Source organism: Anser brachyrhynchus, assembly GCF_964034855.1.
Source record: "Anser brachyrhynchus genome assembly, chromosome: 8".
Taxonomy (NCBI): Eukaryota; Metazoa; Chordata; class Aves; order Anseriformes; family Anatidae; genus Anser; species Anser brachyrhynchus.
This window is the reverse complement of record NC_137702.1, coordinates 6,417,908-6,442,563: the sequence shown is the minus strand read 5'-3', so window position 1 is coordinate 6,442,563 and position 24,656 is coordinate 6,417,908. Positions and strand designations below refer to the sequence as shown.

General features: G+C 39.1%; 3 protein-coding genes across 6 annotated transcripts in view; 1 reads left to right on the top strand and 2 right to left on the bottom strand.

Moving 5' to 3' along the window:
• The window catches only part of TUT4 (terminal uridylyl transferase 4), a 47,014-nt gene extending 46,048 nt beyond the window's left edge, over positions 1-966 (bottom strand). Inside the window, exon 1 of the mRNA XM_080603267.1 lies at positions 70-966. The gene's annotated coding sequence lies outside the window, so the exon portion shown is untranslated. The remainder of the gene's footprint in view (positions 1-69) is intronic.
• Positions 967-2,400: 1,434 nt separating this feature from the next.
• Positions 2,401-24,591, bottom strand: LOC308199316 (uncharacterized protein). 4 transcript variants are annotated; one of them, XM_080603344.1, is made up of 7 exons: positions 24,481-24,591; positions 23,358-23,776; positions 13,355-13,504; positions 5,636-5,716; positions 4,931-5,232; positions 4,644-4,723; positions 2,401-2,519 (listed from the first exon to the last, which is right to left on the bottom strand). In XM_080603344.1, exons 2-5 carry the CDS (start codon positions 23,415-23,417, stop codon positions 5,191-5,193), a joined length of 333 nt encoding a protein of 110 aa, XP_080459470.1. In that variant the 5' UTR covers positions 23,418-23,776; positions 24,481-24,591; the 3' UTR covers positions 2,401-2,519; positions 4,644-4,723; positions 4,931-5,190. The 4 variants fall into 4 exon arrangements, with proteins under 4 accessions (XP_080459470.1, XP_080459469.1, XP_080459471.1 ...); XM_080603343.1 differs by lacking the exon at positions 24,481-24,591 and adding an exon at positions 24,250-24,470; XM_080603345.1 differs by lacking the exons at positions 2,401-2,519; positions 24,481-24,591 and adding exons at positions 3,845-3,981; positions 24,250-24,470.
• On the top strand, positions 2,514-12,282 carry GPX7 (glutathione peroxidase 7). The gene is made up of 3 exons (XM_080603334.1): positions 2,514-3,925; positions 10,193-10,454; positions 11,697-12,282. Exons 1-3 carry the CDS (start codon positions 3,719-3,721, stop codon positions 11,858-11,860), a joined length of 633 nt encoding a protein of 210 aa, XP_080459460.1. The 5' UTR covers positions 2,514-3,718; the 3' UTR covers positions 11,861-12,282.
• Positions 24,592-24,656: the final 65 nt, after the last annotated feature.

The following is a 24,656-nucleotide window of genomic DNA, read 5'->3' as shown; positions in this document are numbered from 1 at the left end:
GGGCAGAGAGCGCCCAGCCGCCCTCACCCTGTCGGGGGAGCCCCCTCCCGGCCCCCCGGGGCCCGGTACCTGGCTGCGGCCCTAAGGGTGCCGGGGCTGCGCCCCCGCCATGCCCGGCTCCGGCTGCTGGAGGCCCCGACGGCAGCGGCTCAGTCCGGCCCGGCCGCCATGTCAGCCGCGCCGCGCGCTGCATTGTGGGGCAGGGCGGGAGGGAGAGCCCCGGGGGCGGGCGGCTCGCCTCGGCCAGGCTCGGTTCCTTTTGGCCCGGCTCGGCTCGCTTGGGCTTGGCACGGCTGGGTTCGGCCTCCCCCGGCCCCTCGGCCCTTCCCGGGGCTCCCTCGGTTTAGGGGAGAGCCCCGCTTGCCGCCTTCCCCCGCCTTCCCGGCCGGCCTGCCGCGGTGCTGCAGCAGGGGGCTGAGGGAATCAGCTGCTCGATTTTTTCCCCTCAATTTTTTTCCGTTTTTTTTTCCACAAGCCGTGAGGGAATGCCCGGCCCCCCTCACGCAGGCAAGGCCCCAGGCCCTGTAGAGGCGCCTTTGGGCTTGTTCACCGCTGTGGTGGCTCCTTGAGGGTCCCCCAGCACAGCCTGAGCCTCGGGTTTTTTTTTGCCCCTTAGCCTGCTCTGCACGCTGCCGGTCGGTGGAGGAGGGCTGGTGTGCTCCACACAAAGCAGCCTCTGGTAAACAGGCTGCAGGACACCCCGAACCTCCCGGGGCCTTTCCCCAACACGGGACACGCTGAGGGAAATGCTCCCTGGCTCCCTGACCTTGGCTGCAAAGCTGGCCCCAGCTGCAGCTAGGGACAGCGGCTTGGCCAGCGTGTCTGCTGGCACTCCCGCAGGTCTCGGGGGAGAAGAGCTGGCCTGCCCAGCTCTTGGCAGTGCTGGGGGGTGACCTAAAGAAATTGGCAAGTGTTTATGTAAGGCAAATCTCTCAGTGATGCAGTACAGCACTACCCCTTCTTGGCAGGGAAATGTCATGTTGTTGGCACTTCTTAGCCCTGGGTAAGGAGGCCTGTCCAGAAAAACAAGGGGCATAAAAGATTACTGTTGAACTACTGAAGAGATTGAAAGGAAGTTACTCAAAATAACATGAATAATAGTGCTGGAAAGGCTACCTCAGGGAGTCTGTGTAGGTAAAAGTTGCAAAATCTGTAATGCTGGATGCTACAAATGCTGGTGGAATAAAGCTTTGAAATGTATTGTCAGTTCAGTGCAATCCTTAGAGCTAATCTGCTTTCTCATGGTTCACTTGAAGTTCAAGTTTTACAAAACGAGGAATGGATACCTCAGGGTATTGCTAATGGGAAGTTGCGCAGAGCTTTCGCCTTTAGAAAGATGGGCCTAATCCCGTCAAAATCAGCAGTGACAAAAATTGAAGTGCTTCAGTGCTGTTCGGTGAGCAGCTGAGGTTAGCTGGGTGGTGGTTTCAATCCAGTCCTATTTGACAAATATTTTTATTAGGTTTAGTAGGCCAAAGAGTAAATTGCAAAAGTAACTAAATTATACTTGCTACTGGATATTGTCATCCTAGATCGATATTTAGACATGCTACTGAGCAAACAGACACCAGTTTGTTAGCCTGATTGGCATTTTTCCTGCGAGCTGAAATTTATTACAATATATCAGATTCTTTCAACAATTTAGTTCAAACTGTTGGATAGACTTTAATTGAAAATGCTAGTGCAGTTTGGCTCTGAAAACTCGAACCACTACAAAACCAATGGTCTTTGACATAGTTGCTGTGTATTTTCAGAAACAATTCTGCTTTCTTTGCTGATGTTGAATGTTTTATTGCAGGGAGTAGTATAGAAACATGGCAGTAAAAGAGGAAGCTGAATTCCACTGCCAGCTGGCCATTATTTAAAGAACTCCTAATTCAGTGACAGTGATCAAAAGCATTCAGATTCTGGGCTGAGTTTGTAGGAGGAAAACGTAATTCTAAAAGCAAGTGAGTTTTGTCTGGGAATCAGAGACAATAAACATGAAGCTGTAGGAAGCAGATTTTATAGAGTCCCTATCCAGAGCAAAACCTCGCTTGTCTCATGTTGCAGTGTGATGCCTTATTTGTAGCCCCATACCAAAACTACTATATCATTATACCTAAAAATAATGCAGGAGTGTATTGTAGATTTATTTTTAATTTTCTGACCAAAAAAAAAGAAAAAAAAGATGAGCAAGTTACATTATTTTCATTGTTGGAATAATTTGATTATTTTTAGAATTCAATTGTATTTATTTAAAAGTATACAGTATATTAAAGCCCTATTCTCTATCTCCAGATGTGTGTTAAGAAACTCTCTAAAGCTTCTTAGATGATTTATTTGTAAAGTGAGGAAATCATACTTGGTTCTTGGTCAATATTACAGGCAGAAAAGTATACAGGAAGATGGCACTTATCTGTGGAGATGAGAACTTCAGCTTCTTAGCACTGGGTATCTTCCCCATAGACAGCATGGTAGAAGATTTTTCATCCACATAGAATATTGCATGATTTCTTGACGTTGAATGTCTACCTAAGCTGAAATACATAAAAACATGCTAAGTCTGAAATGTTTAAAACCTGTCGTTAAATCTTTCAACTAGTTATACGTAGCTTCTGCACTTTCAGTAATGCCACTTATGCATGAATCACCTAAGCAAATTTAATCAAGCTGTCAAAGATCTACCAAAACTTTCAGTTAAAATAAATAATAAAAGAAAATCACACAGTAAGATTAAGAAATGTAATTTGCTCTTCAAAAGATGGATTTCCAATATGCCTTGGATGTGCTACTTAATTGTTTTCTGTAAATCTGTGCATTTTGCTTTTCTTTGCCAAGAGGTATCAGTCATAGGCATGGAGGGCCAGTTTCTTAGTCCAAGAAAAAAATCAATGATCATCAAATGCTTTCTATTGTTGTTACCTCGTATATACAAATCCTTTTCTTCCTGCAGGCATAGTAGCAAATGATAGAAATGGCTGTTTTTTCATGCAGACAACCCAAGAAGTGTGTTAGTGCACTGATCCTGAGGCAGTGGCATGGCTCTGAGAACTGAAAGCTTTGGTAACAAATTTAGTTTCCAATGCTTAATGCTTCTTTCTCACTTGAAACCTCCTTGGTAATGTGCTTTCTCCTAGATCACCCTGTCACTTGTCACAAACCAAGTGCTCGCAGAGGAGAAGTTCGTGAAGGCTTGACAAAGAGTGCTCCATTGCACATGATATTGTGCGTGGCATGTCTGTAATTCTCAGTTTTTGCTGACTGTATGCTGGGACTCTTGCTCTGAGCACTCGCAGCTGTAACCATTAGCAACCAAGCCACTGGTATCCTTTGATGTTACATCATAGTTACTAGATGCTATAGTCAGGATACTAAAGAAATGCACTTGCAAGTCCATCAAAAAATCACAAAACTATCCCTTATTTCCCTAGGACATAGTTAAAACCAATCTCTATGTCTGGCATCCCACTGACACAGCATTACTACTCTCAAGCAGAAGGAAGTAGGTGTTGTACCCATAAATGGCCTCCCTTAACACACCACTACCACAATGAAACATTCTGGTTTAGCCTATTTAAATCCTCCATGAATACATGCCCCTCAGGTCTTGCATGTAACGCAGCTTCTGCTACACCTCTGCAAGAGCCAGACTGTTGCAAAAGCTCCGTTTGCAGCAGTCCCTTCTTTCCGGCAGGGTTTTGCTATTGTGGCAAGTGTCTCTGCAGCGCGGTGCAGCATGCTAGATCCTGAGGGCAGTGTGGAGCACAAGCCTTCCTCTTCCTTCCCCAAAGTTTTTCTCATCCTTGTAGCCATGCTCCTTGCAATTGCAGCACTCCTGCTCTTAGCATTTTCCGCTACGCAGCAAAAAGAGACTGATTTTTACACTTTCAAAGTTGTAAACATCAGGGGCAAACTAGTCTCTCTGGAGAAGTACAGGGGCTCGGTAAGTCCGCACGGCGGTGGGCAGCTCTCGGGCGCTAGCAGCCAGTCCTTGCATGTCTGTGGAAACCAAGTGCGGGAGAAGAGATTGTTCATTATTAACTCGGTGCATGCATGCAGATAGATTTGTATTTACGACTCTTCTTTAACTGATCTGGAGCGTTGCCTGCAAGCTTGCTTTGATACCACTCCGTAGGTCTTTGCACTGTAAATAAAACGTTTGCAAGTCTAACTCCTCTGTGTGTCGAGTCTTTTCCTCCTGCAGGCTGCTCCCTGCATACGTGGCAGGCAGGGAATGCCTGTGTGCCTGTCCTTCGTGCAGCAAGATGAATTGCACCTATTAAACTAGAAGCACAGGAAGTTTGCACCTTTGTACAAGATTACTTTTGGAGCTTTTTTCTGCCTTTCTACTGCATGACTTTTAGTAGATTATTTTTCCCTGAATTCCATTTCTCTTTGAAGTTCTGCATTTAAAAAGGGATTTAATCAGTGGTTTATGGACTTAACATATTTCACCATCATTAGTAAAAAAAGTGATTTATTGATAAAATAAATCTTTTAGTATTGGTGCACAGTAAAACTGTAGCAACATCATCCTATTCCACTTGTTGATTTTAGAATGACAGAACAATATTAAGAAGGGCAAGAAGATACGCATTATTTTATGATGTCTTCTAAATTTAATTTATATATTACATTAAGGAGTTCCAGACAGAGCTTACCAGTTTAAAAAACAATTGTCCTGAATGTAATTTGATTTTTTTTTTCAGTGGTTTGACAATCTAACAAAGATGCTTAGTCCCTGTGGAAGAGAGAAAAGGAAGGTTAGCCCAAGGAGGGGGACGTAACACTATAAAGTTCTTGTAACCAGGTTCATGAATTCCAGAAGTTAAAAACATCACAAAGCCCACAACCTCTACCCTTAGAGGTCAAGTGCCACATCTTAAGTGATACAGCCAGGTGCTCCAAGTACTTAGCTGCTAGTCAAAAGGCAGGCTCCACTACTCACTTTCACCCTTAGCCTCAGCTTTGTGTTTTCACCATCCTCTTCACTCTCCTCAGGTACCTCAGGTAACCTCGCTGAGGTTATTGACCTTACTGGTCCAAAACGATGGGTCACAAACATTTGCAGGAAGACATGGGAAGGCCCATGGGAGAGGTACATTTTCCTGAGCTAAGCAGAGAGGAGTACTGCTGGATTTGAATCAAACGAGAGCCTCTTATCTGGTCAAAGTCCTCTTCCTCCTCTCGCATTTGCATGCAATTCAGTTAGTGGATAGGGCAGAATTGGTCTAATGCACACCCAAATACCTATATTGGGAAAAAAAAAAAAGAAATCTATTTAATAGGAAGCAATACTTGCCTTTTTTTTTTTTTCTTAGGAGTTCCTTCCAAAGGCTCTGTCAATAATACCTGTCAGTGTGGTGTGTTTTGTCTGCAGGTCATCTGCAAAACTGTCTGAATAAGCCAATACCACCTGTAGCTTTAGGGCCAGAATCCACATGGAGAGGAGTAAGAGGGAAACTTGGAGGAATTCCTTCCAGCCACCCCACAGAGATCTGTGGGTGTTTGCCCCCTCCCTAACAAGCTGCAGAGCCTGCTCTTGTATCTCATGACCAGATTAGAGGTGTGCATCTGCATCTCCACTGGTGCTATGACAGCAGCCCGTCCCTGATGGGTGACTGATTTATAAGGGAGAGCTCTAGAACCATACCTTGTAAAAGGTAACACCATCCTCCTTGATCTCTGCTTGGCTGTATGGAATAGTTGATTCCAAACAAGGGATGACCAGCTTCTGTATGGAACAAAAAGATTTGCATTCAGAGAGCTTACCAATGTTCAGTCTAGCTGCTGTTTGAGAATGCATGTGCAGAATTTGTAACTAATTTATAACAGTAAAACACCCCCTTTCTGTCATTATGCTGTCAGAGCTCATTATTAAGGTAAACAAAGGTTAAGTAAAACTCCCATTTATTTCTTAAAATAAACTTGCTTAAATTTGTGGTTAGATAAGTAATGCTAAAACGTAGGCTTATTGTACTATTTTAAAGCAATTAAAAGAATGCAAGTAATATATAAGTACTATGTATGTGGTGCTGATGTTTTAAAGAAAGTGAGTCACTAGTTAGCCCCTGGAACAATAGTCTGCTAATTGCTAAACCAGATTTAACACCCTTAAGCTTTGTAGCAGATGTAGAGAAAACATTTTCTTAAACTCAGTCACTCAGCTAATTTAGTTAAATAATTATTTATTTTGTAGTCAAGAAACTGACTGGGATTTGAAAAACTCAGAAAATTTCCAGAGTAGAAAAGAAAAAAATCTGCTAATTCTAAAAACACAAGAGCCATGCTGAGTAGAACCAGTAAGTGCAATTCGTGACTTGCGGGATCTTTCTTCAATAACTCATTATTAATACGAATTATCACATATTCAGATCATAGAGGTAATATTTTCTTACCCAGAAGAAAAGTGAGACTGATTGATATTAATCCAATTTCCAGTCAAGTGCATTTTGATACAAATTACAAGTACCACTGCTTATATAGTAAATAAGAAATGTACTACTTACAATCCTGAAATAATAAAAAAATTTAAAACACAACTTTTTTTCCCCCCCTGAAGTAAATATGCACAGACATAACCTGGCCTCCACTTTAATAGAATTATCAAAAGAGTTGAGGGAGAACTCTCTTTTTATGAAGGCATAAGAAATTACATCACCAGAATTCTAAATGTTTGGTGTACAGGCTACAAAATAGGTATAATACTACATCTCCCTGAAAGCAGAGAAAGGGAGGACTATTATAATTAGTAAAATAAAATAAAAAAATACCACAAGTGAAATAGATCAAAAAGCTGGCTGTTTTACTCTGTTACGTGACGAGGCCATCCTCCTATGCTTTATCCAGGCTACCAGACTGATGTTGACTCACCTTCCTTAAAGGTGAGGGGTAGTGATGAGTCATTAGAAAAGAATTAAAAGGGTGCAGATAAGATTCGTCTTACTAGAACACCTGCCTAAATCAAGAAAGCCCCTATTTTATTTTATGACCTCTATCAGATGTGCTATAAGTAAGAAGCAGCAGTCTTTCCAAAAATAGGGTTTACCTGGGAGCCAGAACTCCCAGTTGTCAGCTGTTCCCTGCTTTGTTTATACCCATCTGCATATAATAGTACCTGCGTGCCTACCACAGCTGAGTACAATGTACTGAGGCATAATTAAGCATGCTAGAGCAGTGCTTTGGGAATCCTGAAGCAAAGGTACTATAACAATGTAAAGCATTAGGCACTTTAACAATGTATTGTTTTACTGTTGGAAGTAATGGGAGGCACTTTGCATCATAGCTCTCTGCAGGCAGGGAATGTAGTATTACTGAATGTGTATAAATACAGGATATAGACAATTACTGTACAAAGTATTGCTATTTTTGTCCATGAAGTTAACAATTCTGAGTCGGTGTAATGTGACCCTCGTAGTTTCTCCTCCTGTCAGCCAGAAGAGGCCAATTAAGAATCTCCTGGTCTAAAAACCTGAGTATCTACTGTCTCTGCTAAAAGATCCACAAAGGATTACCTGAAGCTTACAGCAGATTCTTAAATCTCTATGGATTTCCTCAAGGTGATACACTGTGTAAACGTTAAGTAAACCAAGAACTGCATTTGCAATGAGTTTTGCAACTAAATGAGTTCAGTACTGGAATGGATGGGTTTTCTAAGGAAAGAGAAGGAAAGGAAAGGGTTAAACAATAAGACAACTGTTTATGCAGAATTCAGCTTAAATTAAATCGTTTTTGAAAGGTCTAGGGTGAATTGTTGGCGCTGCACACTAGGTGGTGTGCTTGGCTTGCACTCTCTGAGCCTAAGGTGTGAAAGAAGTCAGTCAGGAGGAGAAGCTTAATTTCAATCATTAATAGTTGTAAGGTAAGGAGTCAAAGTACAGTCTCTTAATGAGAACAAGAAGAGTAACTGTTGTTAATTAAAATTAAATACAAATCACTACATTTTATCGCTTGTGCTACCAGACAGAAACACTTAAAAGATAACTTGGAAAAAGTTTTTAGCAATCGTTCTATTCAGTACTTAGGTTTTATGTGAAACGCTGACAGTCTGCAACAGGAACGTGTCATAAAATCACTACCTCTTTTCAAAAAAAAAAACAAAAAACAAGTTATACAGCATATATTTAAAATTTCAAGTAGAGCTTGTAAATGTAATTGAATGAATGTGATGCTTTGGAGGTTAGCTAGATGGCTCCAGATAATACTTTATATGCGAGTCTGCAGGGATTGCTTAGATTGTATTCTCCTGACACTCCAGTGCAAAGAAGATTACATCAACTTCTGCCTTGTAAGATTACCTGTCTTCCAGGGAAAACCTAAGTGCCGCTCAGAAAGCATTTTAAATATAGCCACATATCTATAAAATGCACTAAATACACAAAGTGCTAATGTTTTACATAAGAAATTATAAACAGTAGCTTCTCCTTAGCTTTTTTCTTTACTGCTTCCTACCCCCTCAGGTATATCACCCTATTATCCCTGCCGTACCCAGGTTATGAGCCTTTATATGCCACTGGGGGTTTTGGCCTTAAAAGTGCTATATACATATAGTCATTTATTTTTCATATATTAATTATATAATTTATGTTGATGCACTCTATTGATATTTCCTATATTTTGTATAAAATACAGATGCATAGAAACATGAAACAATAGTAACATTAAAATCCAAAGTTTAAATTGAGCAAAGCCAGTAGTCACAGACATGAGTACGAGGACTGGAGTTGGAATTTTTTACTTCTTTTCTTGCCCTGCAGCTACTTGTTGTGTAACTTTGATCAGGTCAATTAACGTGTCCAAGCTTCGGGCTTTCCTCTTGCTGCACTGGGCCCTCCAGCACTGCTGTCTCACACTGACACCAAATTGAATTCAAACTTCTTTTCTGCAATTTAAGAATGAAGAAGCAACTGCTGGGCTGATGTATAATCTGTAGAAACCCACTGGATTCAGTGTAAACCAGGCAGAAATTTGGTTCCCAAATCATAATGGTTCTGCTGCACTATGCCTGATTTTAATCTTCTGGGTGCGTAAAAATACTGGCTTATTGCTCTTCCAGAACAGTTTGAAAAAAGAATAGCATGTAGGTATATGTAAAAGAAACCTCACCATAAACTGTGTAATGCTATTTTTATTAATAAATTCATATTGTATCTAGGTGGTCTACAACATTCAGCTTGAATCCACTCACAAGAAAACTTTAGCATGGGCTCTATTTATGTAGAATGAGTTGTAACTTACACTTTAAAAATACATAACGATAATAAAACCTGTAAGTCTAAAAACAAATTCTAGGAGTTATTTAAGGATAAAATATCTCAAAAACAATGGGAAGCTCTTCATGACCTTGAGAAACTGTGTAAAATGCATCAGCTCAGGGTTAGATCACTTAATTTCCCCAACAAATTCTTGGCACATTCTATTCTACCATGTACTCCTCACATGTGCGTCTGTTTCCACACAGTGCTCGTCTGTGTTTGGCATCTTCCTTTCTGATGGATCTGTGCAGGCAGATACGTTCCTGATGGCATTGTCTGACTGACATGATGCACACATCATCAAAGACAGTCAGCTACAGGAATAACTCTTTCAAAGGGTAGTGGGTACATTCTTCACCACTTAGAATCTGTAATTGAGGCAGTAAACCTTAATGTAAAATATGTTGCCATTTCGTCACAAATGAGTAGACTTATTCTAGACATAGTGTGAGATATTACAGTCCATATGGCATAGACCAACCTAAAATCCTCTAATTGCTGCTATTAACTTCCAGGTCAAGATATCTACGCTGGCAATGATAAATGGATCAGCCAGTTCTGTATGAGTAATAAATTCTTTACGAGGAAAGATGCTGCACAACAGATGCTGTACAACAGATAAATGGACAATCAACAACCAACCAAACAAACATTAATTTGCATATTTTTTTTCACGCAGCTCAGAATACCTCAGTTAGATGGTCATTTCTTAAATATGCTTAGAAACTATCCAAAAGGCAGAATAGAGACATGCAAGTTCTCTGTAAACTGGGAGTTAAGATAACAGTTTCTTGATTATCTTCATGGCTACCTATTGGTAATTCAATGTAGTTTCAAATATGAGTGTTCAGTCCCAGTTCTGCAGACGTTCTTATTTTCTGAAAATAATCTGCATCCCAGCATACCCGTTGGAAAACTGACACATGCAGCACATTTCTTGTTCTCTTGTTCTTCAGGTGTCCTTAGTTGTCAACGTTGCAAGTGAATGTGGTTTTACAGATAGCCATTACAAGGCCTTGCAACAGTTACAGAAAGACCTCGGCCCCTATCATTTCAACGTGCTGGCGTTCCCATGCAATCAGTTTGGGCAGCAAGAACCAGACACTAACAAAGAAATTGAGAGCTTTGCACGAAAGACTTACGGTGCCTCCTTTCCTATGTTCAGCAAAATTGCAGTCAGTGGAGCTGGTGCAATTCCTGCCTTCAAGTACTTAATTGGTGAGTAATCTGGGCCACTGGAGGGTTGTTTCCCCAGCACAGAATTCCTCTGACACAGGAAACCATCTCATCAAAAAAGGGTACCTATAACTGTGTTCATGGAATTGCAGTTCACAATTGTCAGGAGAGCTCAAAAGTCACCTGGTCCATCCTCCTGCACAAGGCAAGATTTCTGTCTATGCCACTGTGACAGGTTTGTTTAGCCTTTTAAATAGATCTCAAGAGATAAAGATCCTACAATAACGAACGCCTTGTAAAGCTAGTCTAATAACCTTCTACGTGGAATACAGGTCTTGAAACATTCTTCTGTATGCATACAACCCCTCATCTTAATTTTTCCACTTTGTACTCTAGTAAGCGTGTCTCCTCTGACACAACTGCTGCAGGTTGGATTTGTAAGAGTCATGTGAAGAGCTGAGGATAAGTGGAAGAAAAGCGCCTGCATAATTTACTTCTTCAATGAAAAAGGGAAACCAAGCACTAAGAGATGACCTTGAATACTCCCTTCCTCATTCCTTACCAAACATTGGAAGAGCCTTACTGTACAGTTCTTCCAGTTGTAATCTGCATTATAGCTAGCACTGAGACCTGAAGAGGTTTTGCTGGTTCTTAGCAGACAGCTAAAATACACTGTAAAACAAAATATTCTCAAGGATCTACTTTTCAGGCACTGAATGAATGCTCTAAATGCCATTTAAATGCCAAACTAAAATAACAACCTTTATCCAATGTGAATGGAATATCTTCCAGGAACGATACATAGTAAAGACCAATATGACATGGCATTACATGAGCTATACTCTGCAAGAACCATGCTGTTTCTTATTCTTGCCAGCACCACAGTGTTTTCCCATGTTCCACTCAATTTAGAGGAGTGTTGCTAGTATTATTTTTGGCTACCCAAAGTACTCCTCCCTCTAGGTGTCCATTGTAGATCTTTCTGCTAGCCAACACTCCCTTAATCCCCTTCACATCCCTTCATTTCTATTTTTTGTAGTGGGGTTGTCATTGCAGACACGTCATGTGAAACTTGCATACCTTTTGTTTCCCTGTTAGTTTTCCATCATTCTCCAGGGGACTACTGTCTAGTTAAATCTCCATGTCAGAAAATTCATCTTAATATTCACTCTGAACTCCCTCTTAATTTTACATTCCTTCTTCCTCTGAGATGGTAATCATCAGACTGGAGCAAAAAAATGTCAGGAATTGGCTAACTTTTTTTTTTTTCCTTCTTCCCTGTAGATTCTACAGGAGAAGAACCAACCTGGAACTTCTGGAAATACCTGGTAGGCCCCAATGGGAAAGTTGTAAAGGCCTGGGACTCTACTGTCTCTGTTGAAGAAATAAGACCTTATGTTACAGAACTTGTAAGGAAAATCATCCTGAAGAAAAAAGATGAATTATGACTTTCAAAAATCCCAGCATGCCAATAACATCTTCATTGAAAATTAGGACTGGACTTTGTCTTTTCACATTCCAAAAGTGGGAATACAGGGAAGGGAAAACACGACCAGTGAAATCTATATTCACCATCCTCAGAATGTAGAAAACAACAAAAAGTAATTTAAATTTAAAAGTAATTTAAAATTATCTATCTCCAACTGAATTCTATTTTACCTTTCTAAGAAGGAAGACCTCATCAGCAATTGTTTCTTTCCCAACTCAAATTATTGATCGTTGATAACACTACCGGAAGTCAGTTAATGTATCTCGAGGAAAAAGGCTCATAATAGCAAGAATTTTCTGACTGGGATCTCACTAATATCTACAATTCTGTTTTCATATTTTGATTGTGAACTGAATGAAAAAATAAAGAGTAAAAAGTGCACGATTGATTTAAGGCATGTACTAGGAAGAAGGCCAAATCAGATTCCTTCAAACCAGGCAGACTTACGCAAACATATGTTTTTCCAAAGTTTATGTTTTTCTGAAGTTTGGTATGTTTACCAAAGTCAAACACATTTAATTTCATCTGCCAGGAAAGTCAGTTGTTAAGGGCATACGAAAAACACATCTATAAAACTTAATTGAAAGAAACATGAAAACAAACTCTCTGAAAAAAAATCTCCAAAAGCTATAAGGAGATCTTTGCATTTTTTTCATCCAGTAAATATTATTAGATCATATTTGAATAGCCATTTGAACATCTATAGCATCAGAGCATGTAAGAAATGGCTATTGCTTTTTTCTAATAGCTTTTTGGCTTAGAAGACTTACCTACAATTGATGTTAAGTTTATTTTTCAATTTATGATCCCATCTGATTTTTCTGCATGTGCAGATAAACATTAAAGAATCAACATTTTTCTGTGGAAATAATTTTTCAAATGTTTGATTGTTGCATAATGTTACATTATTTAACGTTATGTTAATGTTATAATTATTTAATGGTACCCTTTTCAAATGTATGCTCAGGCATCTGCTCAGACTTCAGACTGCAGCTCTTCTTAGCTCATACTAAAATAATAACACTAACAATTACAGCTTCATTGTTCTTTGACAGAAGCTCTTTAAAAATCTTGTCAGCAAGAACTCTTTTTATCTCAGTAAAAACAGAGTATGCAGGTCCCCTGCTTTTAACCCCAAGAAGAATCTAGTCTTGTCCAATGGCAGTATTATTGACAAGTGAAAGCTTTTTTGGTGCTTTGTAATGCTTTTTAAAGTAGCACAAACAATATTTGTCCATATAGTTGTCAGGGCCCAAGTGCATAAATAAGCCTTAATTGCTCTGACCACAGTATGAACTTATTCCAACCCATCACTGCCATTATAGCTCTTCAGCATCCAAACAGGATCCAGCTGAAATCAAAGGCAAATATTACGGCACACACTGGCTTGCAGAAAAGAAGGGGAAAGATTACTGAAGAATTATTGGAAATAAAAGAGCTAATTTTAGAGTACCTTATAGTTCCCATGCTTGAGCAGCTGCTCTCTGCTGAGGTCCTGGGCATGTTCTGTAGACCACCCCAAGGAAATAAGAGCTAGAGATGCTTTAGGGTTTGAAGAAAGGCCCTGAGGAGCAGAGATTGTATGGTACAAAGCAAGCTTTGCCTGAAAGAAACCGAGAGCAACATTTTATTATTATTTGTAGGAAAACAAAACAAAACAACAACAAAACACACACACACAGCAGGATAAAATAAAAGGATGAAGTAACAGAACTACAAAAGCAAAAGGAGAGATCAAGTAAGAAGGGAGAAATGAGAAGGAAATTAAAACAGTTTACAGTCAAAGACTCTCGAGGACAAATAAGAAATGGAAGTTCAGGTCGTATTGAAACTAATGAGTATGTTCCAAGCTGTGTCAGCTATTTCTCACTTGGAATGTAACTTAAGAGTGCAGCAAATCAGTGCCAGTGGTAGTGAATATGTCTGTGTTTTCCTCTGATGGAGAGGAAAGCGGACACTACAGCCCATTCAGTCATTTAGCCTGTTCATATATGAATCGTTCTAAGACAGTTACTACAAACGAAAGTCCCAAAGAAAGCAAGATCAGACCCAACTGATCCTGTGCTGGGACAGAGAACCCAACTACTAGAAAAGGAGGTCTTTTATGACTCTGTAGACTGTTTGTCTTTTCTCTGTCCATTGATGCTAATGCAACGTCCCAACATGCTCTTAGCAGGTGCTGTAAGCCATAAAATATTCTCCATAGAAAGTATATTTCTGGCCCTGATGAGCCCAGACCATGCTTTGCAAGACATTTTAAGACCTCTCCATTTCATTTTAGGGTGGCCAACTTCAAACAGAGCTCTGGATTTACATAGATATAGTCTTGTATTCTCTATTAGACAAATACTAAAAGTCTAAAGAGATATAATGGCAATGATCAGTTGGAAAGGGTTCATACTACAGAGACAAATACTGTCTGGGCTGCTTTTAAAGGCATTATGAAGCACAAAAAAAGGTTTCACTTGTCAATAATACTGCAATTGGGCACAACCAGGTTCATCTTAAAGTATCCTGGGGTTAAGACAAAGGGACCTGTATATCGTGGTTTAGTTGAGATAAAAAGAATTCTTGCTGTCAAGATTTTCAGAAGGTCTCTGTCACAGAACAATGAAGCTGCAGTTGTTGGTGTCATTATTTTAGTATGAGCTAAGAAGTTCTGCAGTCTGAAGTCTGAGCAGATGCCTGAGTGCTATGAATAACTTAATACTGATGACTATTGGAGTTGGTGTTGTTCTTAACAGTTTGGCAATTTAAAGGGAAGTGGGTAATTATTACATATGCAAACTTTGAAATTTGAACAGGCACATGATTTTAAGCACATGGATACTTTCTCTAAAGTTATCAGAAACATTTTTGTGATTAAATGAAACGTGGCATACATTCCATCCATTGTCACATTGGAATCATAGCTTGCAGAACAAACACTTTGGTCTTTTAATGGAAGTTAGAGAGGAAAAGTACGTATTCTTGGTTGCAGTTTAATTCACATCTAGTCGTGTTATAAGTTCTTCATGACTACTGGCTCAGAAAAAATGCAAATGAAATTGCACTGGCATATATTTGTCTGTGGAGACCATACTGTGTTATGCAGAGATCAGGAATAACATTTTTGCCTCATGAGTTCCAACACAGTTTGAATCTGACAAGAGATCTTCCCTATAGCAAGTCTTGAAAAGTGTAAAACAGCACTGAATATATAGAATGAGACTATCTGCTTTGCAGCTCATCTGCTTTGCAGAGAAAATATCAGTGTGCCTTAACAGATGAGCACATATATGTATGGAGGGTGATTATCTTGATCACCTAAGACTTGATCTCTTACAGTTTGCAAATTTGAAGGTGTAACTTTGATATGTTGATTTAAATGCTAAACTAAACACCTAGACACATGTGTGCTGTCATGTGCCCCCTGTGGCATGCCAGAGGAGATACAAAGCATTTAAAAGCCTACCTGAGTTTAAAATCAGTCAGGGCACTTTCAAACTTTCAGAATTTTGTCTCATAAAGAATGGAAAATCAGACCTGCACATATCCAAAACTGTTCTGAAATGGAATATGTTACATTGAAATAAAACAACTGAATGGAGCAATAGAGAGGATTTTAAACCCCTCCTTTTTGACATTATAAAGAGAACAAAACCACACAGCCTAGTTATTCTTACATCCACCTCTGGTATTTTAGTTACATGCTAGTGACATTTCCCTCAAGCTTCTATTGTGATTTTGGTTTGAAACATTAGTAGCAAATCAAGCATAATTTCTGTCTCCTGGATTGTTCCCAGTTCGTTGTTTTAAACACATCAGCATCTGGTTCAATAAATAGCTGACTATAGTCAGTACTTTCAGAAGACTGGATATCTGTATGAATAAGCAAAACAAATTTTATGCTACCTTCAACTCTTGGATCAACCAAACATGTCCTATACCCATGTAAATGCATAGTGCAGCTATTCATAGAGCCAAATGAAACTTAACAAGCTTACCTCTGACTCATCCACAGAAAGAGTTGAGTAAGCAGAGAAATCAGGTATTCTCTGTGACATATTAATAGATCCTAGAGTAAAAACACCACTGACAAAACAGAAAGCAGTTTACAAACACTTTGATGGAAGAGGTACTGAAAGTGCAAAGAGATTTGAGAACTAATTCTGAACCATATTAAAGCTCCTCAGCAGAGACTTACACAAAGCAGAAGGAAATACCTGAGTTATACCTGAAAATTTGCCATTCAGTGGCAGCGACTCTGTAATCTAATGCTACATAGCCAATGCATCCAGCTAGCCAGCTCACAAACATAGTACTACCTACGCTGCAGGATCAGAAATAACAAAACTCAACTCTACTCTTCATCTTTTACATCTCTTATGCAAGCTCTGCAGCAGATAGGTATAGGCAACGGTGGGGACCTGCCTAGTGAAGTGAGCCCTGAGCAACTTTCCACTCTTAGCCTAGAAAACCTGACCCAAGCTGTCAACCTACAGACCTAAGAGATAAGGCATGCTGGTTTATCTCAGAGCATTGCAAGATACCTGCTCAACGAGAAGATCTCCTAAACTAATTCCAGAAAATGAGAACAGTCAAAGATCATTGTATGTTAAGTAAGCAGAGTTGTAATCTGAAAGGTAAGTACACCATGAAAGTTTTTGAGATGCTGCTGCTTACAAATTCTTTTCTCTCCACTCAGAAATAATGGCATCAACAGTGTCTGGGTCAGGCTCTTTCCTAAGCAGTAATTGATGAAACCACAATAGTAAAAGGAAATAATAGTATTCTACAACAATAGAAAAGACTGAAGTACAGTTTCTAGAAGAACAAACTTCTGTAATACCTGCTGTATAAATTCAGTTCTGTGGAACACAACAAACAGAAATTAGAGAAATCCTATGTTCAGGGAGATGAAGTTTTAGTTTCCTTAAGTGAAAGCTATTATTGTATTATATAAAATAGTCCTACATCTTTTTTTCCACTCTCCCTAAAAGCATTGCTGTTTCATCACAATTAAGTACCTTTGTTTGAATTATATGATAAACCATTTTACTTTTATTTAGCAAGCAGGTGAATCCAACAATGATAAATGAAGAAAAGCTGTAGAGGAATAATGTCCATAACCCACAAATTGTTCATCTGTCTTCTAAATAGGCACAATAATCAAACTATTCTTGTAATTAAAGTGCTTGTTGAATTCCCAGTTTAAATTACAGATCAGTTTTTCTAACCCTTAATTAGAGTTACACCACTCATTCCGATTTGTTACTAATTTTATATTGAAAATACTAGTATTTTATTACTGATATTTTACTGTCCTCTCAAAGGACCTCTAACCTCTAGGTAGTGAGAGGTCTTCGTGTCACATAAGCATTTTACATTTGAAGTCTCCTTTTCCAAATTAGTACAGAACATAAATATTTTAAGTTTTCAAGCAGAAGTAACCCCCAAACTAGCAATTTGGTTAGGCTGAAACATTGTTTGGATAAAATCGATATGTTTCAAAGTTGATATTCAGATTTTCAATCTTTTTTATATAGACATAGAGATAAATATAGAGATAATATAAATATATTTTTTATATTTATATAGATAAAACTTTAAAATTGATATGGTGAATTTTGTCAAAACAGGTCTTTTTCCCACAGGTTTCAGCTTGGGGAACAGCTTGGCTAGAAAAGAATTGACCATTTCTAATAACAAAATTTTCTTTTGAAAAGGCCTTGCTAAGTTTAGAGGCTGTCAATCTATTCAGCAAATAGCTATGCTGAAGTGAACAGGAATAAATCATTGAGCAAAATTGCAAGATCAAGTGTCTGAATCATATGAATCACTTAGTCTTATTGAATACTGGGAATTAGAGGACACCAATCGTAGCTTTTAATTGCATGCACAATAGATGGATTTGGCAAGCCTGAGATTAAGAAACTGGGAACCAAGAGTTTGTAGAATCAGTTCCAGAAAATCAAAATGTATCAGAAAGTTCACTTAAAATTTAATGTTACATGAATAATCCATGCAATAAACATGTAACAATACACTTTCAATAACTTTAATAGAAAAAGAACATAATACAGATTTACATATATATATATATATATATATATATATATATATATATATAAAGAGGTTAAGAGAATATTAGTAGATGGCCAGCTGATATGGGACAAAGCTTTCCCAAGTGTCAGGTGTGAAGTTGTATGCAATGAACAGGTATCACTGCAAGTGCAGATAGAAAGTTAAAGACAAGCCATGCAATGCTGACATCACCTGAGGGTCCCTCATTCTTTACAATTCAGATTATGTAGTTATTGCTCAACTCCAACCATGCATCTTGCCTTGGCTGCTGCAAAGCAGCCTTCAAAAATTTACACTGTTTGGACTGATTTTCTGTGAACAATTAAGACTTGACACTTAGTCCAGTAGGATGGCTTCTTACTTATTCCATTAGAAAAGCAATTTCTTGGCAGATCTTTTTGTTAACCTTCAAATCCATCCCTGATTATGGGGAAAAAAGAGGGAAAGGAAGAGGGAAAGGAAGATGGAAAGGAAGAGGAAGAGGAAAAGGAAGAGGAAGAGGAAAAGGAAAATAACACCAAACCATTGTCCTTTTAAATTGTGGAATGCAGTTTTTTCAATTATTTTGAGAAATGGTATGTCTTATCCTAAGTTTATTCCATACCAAATGTCACATGGTTCAAAACAAGAATATTTGTAGGAGGATTAAAACAAGAACGTTTGCTACTGATGCAGGAACTGTAGTAATAATAAGGAATCACAAAGTTGAACATTTTTAGTCGGGGATGTTAATGAGTATATTCTGTTGCTGAGACTCGTAGAAACCTCACAGCAGCAAGAAAAAGGGCTTGATATTGATCTTATAGAGGAAGCAACTAAGCATGTGGGTGACACCATTTTCCAAAAGCATGTAACAAGCGAAGGAAAAGCAAAGAACAGAACTGACATTGTCTGATTCCAAGTTTGTACAGATACCTCACCTCTAGTTAATCAAAAAAAAAAAAGGCAAAACGGCAAGTCTTATGTAAAAGTTGATTGATTTGGCAGCATTTAGAATGACGAAAAGAAGGCAACAGAAAACGATGTCGTTACATTTCCTTCCACAAAACAAACAGCAATGCTACTGTAAATTTGATAACTTAGCTTGCTTTTGCTTTGACTAAGTCTGTTGAGATGTTTGTCATGTCTGTGACAATGAGCTGCACTGATACATTCTACTTCAGTAGCAACACAGAAACAATTCCTGTCAAAATGCCTGGTGCAAATTCTGGGTATAGAAGAACGATGCATGTCATAGACTTCACTAGGGGTATACTGGCTTAGTTTGGGCTGGAGGAGACACTCTGTCTGATATCATATTAGTGAACACACTAAACCATACTTTACTCCTTGCTAAAGGACCACACAGTTCCTCTGATTAATAACTCCAATGAAAAAGTTATACAGATACACCCTACATTACTTTCCAGGTTTTGACCCTTTTAGTATGGCACTTTCCAAAACTTGTCCTCTTCACATTTCCTATGAAAAGGAAGTGTTGAAGTTTTTCTTCCACAGAAAAAAACATTCCATATGGAAGGCATGTGAGCATTCTTCATACAAACCAACACAAAATCAGCTGACATTTTAAAGAGCATTCTTCAGCTACTTGAATTAAGACGGCAATTTTTTACTGAGACAGTGCTGAATCATGCTCAGGCTGTTCTGTCAACCGTTTTAGGTGGACAGTAGTATCTAAGAGACAGGACGAACAGATAGAACAGATCTTAGTATTCCATCCAATTTCTAAGAGAACATCTGACTACTGACTAAGGCTATCAGATGAAATGAATCATTCATCTGAGATGTAACTAGTGAGCATTTCACCAAACCAAGACTGATGAGGTGGAGACCTGACCAATAGCTCATGTGGCACAGTTTCAAAAGGCCTAGTCTATCACTCAGAGCCACTTCCACCCATTACAGCTCTGCAGTAATGAGGTGCTGTAATCAGGAGGAACACGTAAACAAGAGATAATCACATGCCTCAGTTGCATATTATTATTATATTGAGTGGTACCCAGTGACAGGACAAGAGGCAATGGGCACAAACTAGAACACAGGAGGTTCCATCTGAACATCAGGAAACACTTTTTTTACTATGCACAGGTTGTACACAGAGGTTGTGGAGATCTTCCAAAGCTGCCTGGACATGATCCTGGTCAACCTGCTCTGGGCAGGCCTGCTTGAGCTGGCAGGTTGGACTTCCAGAGGTCCCTTCCAACCTCAGCCATTCTGTGGTTAACAACTTTGTGAAAATGTAATTGATTTGAAAGACCTGTAAAGTGTCTTGAAGACATACAAAACCAAAAAGGAATATACTTTTTATTTTTCCTTTGAAGTATCCATTGATGTTGGACAACAGCTCTTTATCTCTACTGCCAAAGTTAAAAGGGATTTGAAACTCAATATGGCTTTCTAGTTTCAGACAAAGGTAGAAGGGCTATGCAAATTGATTTTCTTTAGATCATCCCCAAATCATGTGGTATTCCAAAGATGGAAAACAAACTCATCTTCAGCACCAGAGAGGAATAAAAATGAGCTTTAGCAGCTAGGAAATAAAACTGAACTGTCAAGAAAAAATAAAAATATTAAGAAAGGCATGTCATTGCTTGTGACTAACACAATAACAATATCAGAAGTGAAAAGTCCAAATTCCCATCTTCCTGTAATTATATGTAACACATGAACCAAGAAGGAATACACTATTTGACTTCTTTCCCATCAAACTTAGAGCACTGTCATCAACAGTGAGGTTGAACTGACGCTTATATTATGATTCTGATTGCTTACGTAATTTTGCAGTATCTTGACTTTTTTAAAATCAGAACACTTTTAAAATGCATTTTTAAATGCAGAGGAAACATGCATTCCAGATGTCAGCCAAGTACAGACAGAAAAGGTCCCTCTCCAGGGCTGTTAATAATATTTTTGCACGTTAATAAAATGCTGTTGTAGTAATTGGAAGCAGTACTTTGAACTTTTTTATAATTCTCTGCTCAAAGGTCTCACGCATTTTATGAATAATAAGTATGCTTCCTCGGCTTTCCTACCAGAAGAAAAATGATTGAGACTTGCAATAGATATTTCTGCCTCCAGAGTCAGGTATGAGGGACAGGTAGGTAATGAAATATTCTGCTATCTGCAAAATAGATAAATATCCCATTCCTTCATCTCACAGGACACTGGAAAGTTTAATTAATATCTGTGAAGCCATCGTAACTATTTGAACAAAGACATGGCTCAAATAATTCATTATTCACTGTAGTTGCAGTAAACATGTAGCAGATAAACTTTTAACCATGCATTAGAAAAGAATAAAAAAATAAAATACTTAAAAACCGCATTGCCAAGTGAAATAGAATCTGATAAAAAAAATAGTGTGCGATCATGTCATCAATTTTAAGTCTGGCATTTCTAAATTCCGAGTAACCTAGTATTATTTGAATGTAACTTTCTACATATAATTTCTTATGTTTGAAAACAAATATAAAATATGAGAGGAATTTCGTATTGGCAACAACAAGTCAGCTGGCTTATTTCAAACTATCATACAGAACTTTCCCATGTGTATTAATGAAATACATAACAGTCATTGTTAGTTATCATATGCGTGGAAGAGAACTAAATGAAGTACATATTTTACCACAGGATTTAATGCCTTTGCTGACAGAAAAGGAAGGGAGACAAGCAGGAAACCTGTGTTCATTTCCAAGCTTCATACATAAGTGACCTCTGGTGTGCTCAGACTTCTTCCTATTCTTCCAAAACTTGGTCCTCTTTGCCTTGTCCTTTCAATTTGCCAATGGTCACTCTCCCCTATTCCCATCTCTTCATCCTAGCCCTGTTCTCACTAACTACTAAATCCCAGCCCCTGATCCTTCAGCTTCTCATCACACTCTCAGTTTCCTACCCCACCTAAATCAGACCTTACATATCTTTGTCCCTAATATATTCTTTCACTCAATTTCTGTCTTACCACATAAGCTGTCACTCCCCTACCTCAGCCTTCAGAACTTTCTTCCATTTCTTTGTTTCCATCTCCCTTCTGTTAACTATTTCGTTGGAATCCCTGTTTCTCTTTTTTGGACTTCTCATTCAGTCTCGATCCCTCTCCCATGTCTTCTAGCCTCACAACATACCTCTGAATGAAATTTTAAAAAAACAAAACACAACAGGAGGCAGTAACTCAGGACAGAAAACTTTAGTCCTAATAATCAAGTTTGGCAAGATAAGAAGCAATTGTAAATAGGCATCTATAAATAGCCTCTCTCTTGCTGCAGAACTTTAACAACAGATGATTCCCCCTACACCCAAAATAAAAAAAACAGTTGTGTGGAAAAGTTAAAGAGGAAAGGGTTCCTGCTGCTATTAATATCTGAATTTCTTTGAATTATAAACTAGAATGAATGTTCTCTATGATGGTTGAGTGAAAGGACTGTGAATCAAGGTACACAAAAATATGTCAAAAGGATAACTTAAAAATATTGATATAATTATAAAACAAATCAGCATTTGATTTTTAAAAAAATCCTCTTAAAAGGACTGAATCTAAATTGGCTAAGAAGTTGAACCAAACAAAGGAAATAAATAAGCTTTGGTTCAAGTTTACAATGAAAATTGTGGGAAGATTTTTTAATGTATTATTTGTTCACTGATATCTAGAAGTCACTGCTTCATCCCTGTTTTCCTAAGTTCTATTTCTTTAATCTTCAGTTTCAGTCAGGGTAAATTCAAACTGTGATGGAAAGTGACAATTCATTATGAGCCTATGAATGTATCATTTTCTATTTCTATTTCTATATCATTTTCTATTAACATAGAATCGATGCTTAAAAGATCAAACAATTTACACATTTTACAGGTGCTATATCTGATGGCTATCCTGCTTAAATTGAAAGGTGTGAAATAATAGGTCCATAATTTCTAACTTCCTTACAACTGTGCATCTCAGTTTCAGAATAATCCTTGTAATCATCCCCTATATGCAGAAATTACATACTTACTAAAATTCTTTAGAATTTGTACAGTTTATTTAAGTATAAATTGCTTTACAATATATAATTGAACCTCTAAAATTAAAAATTATCTTATTTTGCATGCAGGGTAAATAATGCAAAGTTAAGTTAAATGACTGAGCCAGTGTCACATCATAAAAGATTGGTAAGTAAGAAGCACGCCATTTCTGGCAAATCTGTAATTCAATAACCAAACTGAATTTCTGTATTCATTTCAATTGGTGCAGAGTCAGGGTTGATTTTGCAAAACAAAACCAACTAAACAACCAAAGAATATTTATATTTTTTAGCAAGTACATTAAAACATCCTAAAGTAGAGGAACTGCATGTAGGACTGGAAGATATCAGTGTCAGGGCTCAAAGTGTCTATTACCAAGCCCTGACCAGCCTCACCTGGGCCATCCTCCAGCCACATTCTCTGCTCATTGGTGCAGGATTCCCATTTAAGTTCATGCCTAGGCAACTTAACCCTCCCTAAGCTACACTAGAGGTATGTCTGTGCTCAGTCCTGTTTCCTGCTAGTTTAGCATACTGCTGGTCCTCCTGGATGAACTTTAGACCTATGCTGTTGGTAACATACCTCACGTTTTGTCTCCTGAGTCAACGCTGGACTCGACTCAGTATCTCACCTTGCCTAGGCCTACTGATGGCAGCTGCTACCAGCTAGGCCCTGCTCAGACCCGGTGTGGGACAGGGCCCTGGCTTATGAGGATACTGCTCCTCCTGAAGTTGCTCTAGCTCCTGGCTCTTGCTGCTTCCTTCTAGTTAGCTAGAAGACAGGAAACTTCCACTTGTTCATCTCAAGGTAAGACCTGAAATAGAAATGTAAAGTGTTAGTTGAATTATTGCGGTCTTGTTAATACAATTCAATTCTTGTTAATACAATTCAAGCTCTCTTAATATCATACAAATTCCCTTCCTCTCTAAGAACTGAACTTTTTGTTGAGAAGGTCACGTGTGGCAAAGCCTCTATTGTAATCCAGAAACCCCCCTCAGTAGTGCTAAGTACTGGGTCTTTACAGGGTGCAGCATACACCCATTGCTCTCCAGAGGACTTTTTCTTATTCTTCCTTCTGTGAGCCAAATTGCAACCAGAGGTACATGATAGATGCACATGTCCCATCTTGAGCTTAGATATATTCTTTCCAACAGATAATGCTATGAGTGCCTGGGTCCCATTGCTTTTTGTTTGTTTTTTAAAGTTTAAAATACTGAGAGGAAGTATCCTCAGAAATGAGCTGGAGACAGGTCTCGTAGAAACAAAGTATAATGTGGGTTTTTTTACCCGTCATAAAACCAAGGGGCTCTGAGCACAGCTGCCAAGGTGTGATCCCTCTCAACGACCTCATCACTTTGGCTTCACCAAGACCCCTTTGAGGCTTGCAGGCGCAGGTGGACCCTCGAAGTCTCTTCTCGACTTCGGACCGACCGCTGAAGGAAAACCAAACCCCATCGACAAGAGCACTTGTTGCGAGCAGCCACCTCAGGGCGGGCGGCTCCCGCCTCTTCCCCTCACCTCAGGGCGCGGGCGGCGCCGGGCTCCCGCCGCTTCTCCCTGCGGCGCCGCCCGGGGAGGGCGCTGAGGGGACCGACGGCTGCCTCCCGCCGCCTGCCCCGCTCCTCGCCCCTCACGGCCCCGCAGCCCCTCGGCCGGCCGAGCTCCGCCCGCTCGCCGCCCCACCTCCAGCCCGG